The 6,000-nt window shown below is 55.1% G+C and overlaps 1 protein-coding gene across 1 annotated transcript in view; it reads left to right on the forward strand.

The window, feature by feature from the left end:
- Nucleotides 1–3,059: 3,059 nt before the first annotated feature.
- The window catches only part of slc23a1 (solute carrier family 23 member 1), a 14,174-nt gene continuing 11,233 nt past the window's right edge, over nt 3,060–6,000 (forward strand). Inside the window, exon 1 of the mRNA XM_059352032.1 lies at nt 3,060–3,077. Coding sequence (XP_059208015.1) covers nt 3,060–3,077 — 18 coding nt within the window. The remainder of the gene's footprint in view (nt 3,078–6,000) is intronic.

Below are 6,000 nucleotides of genomic sequence, written 5' to 3' on the forward strand. Positions count from 1 at the left end.
TGTAGAGGACAGTTGACCCGTTAATACTCAGCTGGTCTGAGAGGAACGATGCTGATAATAAAGTTCCTCTGCATGTTGCTTTATAACCAAACGAGTTCCATAAAACACAAAGAGCCTTTTATGGATTTTAATTCAGACTTTACCGGAAAAATCAGTCTAGTTTTCACTGTACGAGCTCCTCCACAGCGTCTGTCAATATATGTCTACGGTTATTGATGACATCACTGGCACCTGTCGCTCTCTCTGATGACATCACTGACACCTGTCTCTCTCTCTGATGACATCACTGACACCTGTCTCTCTCTCTGATGACATCACTGACACCTGTCTCTCTCTCTGATGACATCACTGACACCTGTCTCTCGCTCTGATGACATCACTGACACCTGTCTCTCGCTCTGATGACATCACTGACACCTGTCTCTCTCTCTCTCTGATGACATCACTGACACCTGTCTCTCTCTCCACAGCACCACTCTGACGAGCTGCTGACGCTGAGAATCCTGCGCTGTGATTGGCTGAGGAGACCTGATGATTGATCACACAGACATTAATCAATAATCAACGATCGATAATTATTTATATTTATAAAGAGATGTTTGTTTCTATGGAAACAAGCTTCACATCAGTAACATCACATTTTATTTTTTAATGCGTTGTCCAATCAGCAATCAGACAATTGATCAACCAATCATTGATCAGTGACCTCACAACTCTGGTCTCCATGGAAACGAAGGCAGAATCATCCACCTGTCACAGAGTGAGACAGCTCCCACAGAGTCTAGTCCCTCAGAGTCCAGGTCCCACAGAGTCTAGTCACTCAGAGTCTAGTTCCTCAGAGTCTAGTCCCACAGAGTCTAGTCCCTCAGAGTCTAGTCCCACAGAGTCTAGTCCGACAAGGTCTAGTCCCTCAGAGTCTAGTCCCACAGTCTAGTCCCACAGAGTCTAGTCCCTCAGAGTCTAGTCCCACAGAGTCAAGGTCCCACAGAGTTTAGTTCCACAGAGTTTAGTCCCTCAGAGTCCAATCCCACAGAGTCTAGTCCCTCAGAGTCTAGTCCTACAGAGTCTAGTCCCTCAGAGTCTAGTCCCTCAGAGTCTTGTCCCTCAGGGTCTAGTCCCACAGAGTCTAGTCCCTCAGAGTCTAGTCCCACAGAGTCTAGTCCCTCAGAGTCTAGTCCCACAGAGTCTAGTCCCTCAGAGTCTTGTCCCTCAGAGTCTAGTCCCTCAGAGTCTTGTCCCTCAGGGTCTAGTCCCACAGAGTTTAGTTCCACAGAGTTTAGTCCCTCAGAGTCCAATCCCACAGAGTCTAGTCCCTCAGAGTCCAGTCCTACAGAGTCTAGTCCCTCAGAGTCTAGTCCCTCAGAGTCTAGTCCCTCAGAGTCTTGTCCCTCAGGGTCTAGTCCCACAGAGTCTAGTCCCTCAGAGTCTAGTCCCACAGAGTCTAGTCCCTCAGAGTCTAGTCCCACAGAGTCTAGTCCCTCAGAGTCTTGTCCCTCAGGGTCTAGTCCCACAGAGTATAGTCCCTTAGAGTCTAGTCCCACAGAGTCTAGTCCCTCAGAGTCTTGTCCCTCAGGGTCTAGTCCCTCAGGGTCTAGTCCCACAGAGTATAGTCCCTTAGAGTCTAGTCCCACAGAGTCTAGTCCCTCAGAGTCTTGTCCCTCAGAGTCTAGTCCCTTAGAGTCTAGTCCCACAGAGTCTAGTCCCACAGAGTCTAGTCCCTCAGAGTCTAGTCCCTCAGAGTCTTGTCCCTCAGGGTCTAGTCCCACAGAGTCTAGTCCCTCAGAGTCTAGTCCCACAGAGTCTAGTCCCTTAGAGTCTAGTCCCACAGAGTCTAGTCCCTCAGGGTCTAGTCCCACAGAGTCTAGTCCCTTAGAGTCTAGTCCCACAGAGTCTAGTCCCTCAGGGTCTAGTCCCACAGAGTCTAGTCCCTCAGAGTCTAGTCCCACAGAGTCTAGTCCCTCAGGGTCTAGTCCCTCAGAGTCTAGTCCCACAGAGTCTAGTCCCTCAGGGTCTTGTCCCTCAGGGTCTAGTCCCACAGAGTCTAGTCCCTCAGAGTCTAGTCCCACAGAGTCTAGTCCCTCAGGGTCTAGTCCCACAGGGTCTAGTCCCTCAGAGTCTAGTCCCTCAGAGTCTAGTCCCACAGAGTCTAGTCCCACAGAGTCTAGTCCCTCAGGGTCTAGTCCCTCAGAGTCTAGTCCCTCAGAGTCTAGTCCCACAGAGTCTAGTCCCTCAGAGTCTAGTCCCACAGAGTCTAGTCCCTTAGAGTCTAGTCCCACAGAGTCTAGTCCCTCAGAGTCTAGTCCCACAGAGTCAAGGTTTCTGAGGGTTTTTAAGGTTCTCTCTGATCTGAGAGTTATGCAACAATGTGACGACAAATATAGAAAAATTATTATTATTATTAATATTATTATTATTATTATTGTGATGTTGTTTATAAACTGCAGATGAGAAATGCAATAAAAAGGCTGCATGTGTGAAACAGTAGTTGCATACCTGATTATTGATTAGATATTGATCCCATTGATAGATCTAACATCGGATTGGATGTTGAAGAGTTTCTGTCACAACAAGTTACACTCTGGACCCAATAATCAATAATCAATAATCACTGCTGATAAACAGAGTGACTCACCTGGACAGGTGACATGTTTCTGTCACGTGTATGTGTGTATGTGTGTATGTGTGTGTGTGTTTCTGTGTGTGTGTGTGTTTCTGTGTTTCTGTGTGTGTGTGTGTGTGTGTGTGTGTATGTGTGTGTGTGTTTCTGTCACGTGTATGTGTGTGTGTGTGTGTGTGTGTGTGTGAGTGTGTGTGTTTCTGTGTGTGTGTGTGTGTGTGTGTGTGTGTTTCTGTGTGTGTGTGTGTGTGTTTCTGTGTGTGTGTGTGTGTGTGTGTGTGTGTGTTTCTGTGTGTGTGTGTGTGTGTGTGTGTGTGTTTCTGTGTGTGTGTGTGTGTGTGTGTGTGTTTCTGTGTGTGTGTGTGTGTGTGTCCTGGACTTTGTCCTCTCTCTCTTCAGTCTTCAGTTGTCGGTCTTCAGGAAGTCAAACGGCTACAGAGAAATGGACGACGTCTCCGAGGTAAACTGTCTCTAACACGTCCTACAGGACAGGAGGAGAGGGGGAGAGGAGGAGAGGAGGAGAGGGGGAGAGGAGGAGAGGAGGAGAGGGGGAGAGGAGGACATGAGGGGAGGAGGAGAGGGGGACATGAGGAGAGGGGGAGAGGAGGACAGGGGGAGAGAGGACAGGAGGAGAGGAGGACATGAGGAGAGGGGGAGAGGAGGACAGGGGGAGAGAGGACAGGAGGAGAGGGGGAGAGGAGGACAGGGGGAGAGGACAGGAGGAGAGGGGGAGAAAGGACATGAGGAGAGGGGGACAGGAGGAGAGGAGGACATGAGGAGAGGGGGAGAGAGGACAGGGGGAGAGGGGACATGAGGAGAGGGGGAGAGGGGACAAGAGGAGAGGGAGAGAGGGGACATGAGGAGAGGAGGAGAGAGGACAGGAGGAGAGGGGGAGAGAGGACAAGAGGAGAGGGGGAGAGGGGACATGAGGAGAGGGGGAGAGGGGACATGAGGAGAGGGGGAGAGAGGACAGGAGGAGAGGGGGAGAGGGGACATGAGGAGAGGGGGAGAGGGGACATGAGGAGAGGAGGAGAGAGGACAGGAGGAGAGAGGGAGAGAGGACATGAGGAGAGGGGGAGAGAGGACATGAGGAGAGGGGGAGAGGGGACATGAGGAGAGGAGGAGAGAGGACAGGGGGAGAGGGGACATGAGGAGAGGAGGAGAGAGGACAGGGGGAGAGGGGACATGAGGAGAGGAGGAGAGGGGACATGAGGAGAGGAGGAGAGAGGACATGAGGAGAGGGGGAGAGGGGACATGAGGAGAGGGGGAGAGGGGACATGAGGAGAGGAGGAGAGAGGACAGGAGGAGAGAGGGAGAGAGGACATGAGGAGAGGGGGAGAGAGGACATGAGGAGAGGGGGAGAGGGGACATGAGGAGAGGAGGAGAGAGGACAGGAGGAGAGGGGGAGAGGGGACATGAGGAGAGGAGGAGAGAGGACAGGAGGAGAGGGGGAGAGAGGACATGAGGAGAGGGGGAGAGAGGAGAGGGGGAGAGAGTACAGGAGGAGAGGGGGAGAGAGGACATAAGGAGAGGGGGAGAGGAGGAGAGAGGGAGAGGGGGACAGGAGGAGAGAGGGACAGGAGGAGAGAGGACAGGAGGAGGACAGGAGGAGGACATAAGGAGAGGGGGAGAGAGGACAGGAGGAGAGGAGGACAGGAGGAGAGGGGGACAGGAGGACAGGAGGAGAGGGGGAGAGGAGGAGAGGGGGAGAGGTGGACATGAGGAGAGGAGGAGAGGGGGACATGAGGAGAGGGGGAGAGGAGGACAGGGGGAGAGAGGACAGGAGGAGAGGAGGACATGAGGAGAGGGGGAGAGGAGGACAGGGGGAGAGAGGACAGGAGGAGAGGGGGAGAAAGGACATGAGGAGAGGGGGACAGGAGGAGAGGAGGACATGAGGAGAGGGGGACATGAGGAGAGGGGGAGAGGAGGACAGGGGGAGAGGACAGGAGGAGAGGGGGAGAAAGGACATGAGGAGAGGGGGACAGGAGGAGAGGAGGACATGAGGAGAGGGGGACATGAGGAGAGGGGGAGAGAGGACAGGAGGAGAGGAGGACATGAGGAGAGGGGGACAGGAGGAGAGGAGGACATGAGGAGAGGAGGACATGAGGAGAGGGGGAGAGGGGACATGAGGAGAGGCGGAGAGAGGACAGGAGGAGAGGGGGAGAGGGGACATGAGGAGAGGAGGAGAGAGGACAGGAGGAGAGGGGGAGAGGGGACATGAGGAGAGGGGGAGAGAGGACATGAGGAGAGGAGGACAGGAGGAGAGGGGGACAGGAGGAGAGGGGGAGAGGTGGACATGAGGAGAGGAGGAGAGGGGGACATGAGGAGAGGGGGAGAGGAGGACAGGGGGAGAGAGGACAGGAGGAGAGGAGGACATGAGGAGAGGGGGAGAGGAGGACAGGGGGAGAGGACAGGAGGAGAGGGGGAGAAAGGACATGAGGAGAGGGGGACAGGAGGAGAGGAGGACATGAGGAGAGGGGGACATGAGGAGAGGGGGAGAGAGGACAGGAGGAGAGGAGGACATGAGGAGAGGGGGACAGGAGGAGAGGAGGACATGAGGAGAGGAGGACATGAGGAGAGGGGGAGAGGGGACATGAGGAGAGGCGGAGAGAGGACAGGAGGAGAGGGGGAGAGGGGACATGAGGAGAGGAGGAGAGAGGACAGGGGGAGAGGGGACATGAGGAGAGGGGGAGAGGGGACATGAGGAGAGGAGGAGAGAGGACAGGAGGAGAGGGGGAGAGAGGACAAGAGGAGAGGGGGAGAGGGGACATGAGGAGAGGGGGAGAGGAGGACATGAGGAGAGGGGGAGAGAGGACAGGAGGAGAGGGGGAGAGAGGACAGGAGGAGAGGGGGACAGGAGGACATGAGGAGAGGGGGAGAGAGGACATGAGGAGAGGGGGAGGGGACATGAGGAGAGGGGGAGAGGGGACATGAGGAGAGGGGGAGAGGGGACATGAGGAGAGGAGGAGAGAGGACAGGAGGAGAGAGGGAGAGAGGACATGAGGAGAGGGGGAGAGAGGACATGAGGAGAGGGGGAGAGAGGAGAGGGGGAGAGAGGACAGGAGGAGAGGAGGAGAGAGGACAGGAGGAGAGGGGGAGAGAGGACATAAGGAGAGGGGGGAGAGAGGACAGGAGGAGAGGGGGAGAGAGGACAGGAGGAGAGGGGGAGAGAGGAGAGGGGGAGAGAGGACATGAGGAGAGGGGGAGAGAGGACAGGAGGAGAGGGGGAGAGAGTACAGGAGGAGAGGGGGAGAGAGGACATAAGGAGAGGGGGAGAGAGGACAGGAGGAGAGGGGGAGAGAGGACATGAGGAGAGGGGGAGAGAGGACAGGAGGAGAGGGGGAGAGAGGACAGGAGGAGAGGGGGAGAGAGGAGAGGGGGAG

Source organism: Centropristis striata, chromosome 15 (genome assembly GCF_030273125.1).
Source record: "Centropristis striata isolate RG_2023a ecotype Rhode Island chromosome 15, C.striata_1.0, whole genome shotgun sequence".
Lineage (NCBI taxonomy): Eukaryota > Metazoa > Chordata > Actinopteri > Perciformes > Serranidae > Centropristis > Centropristis striata.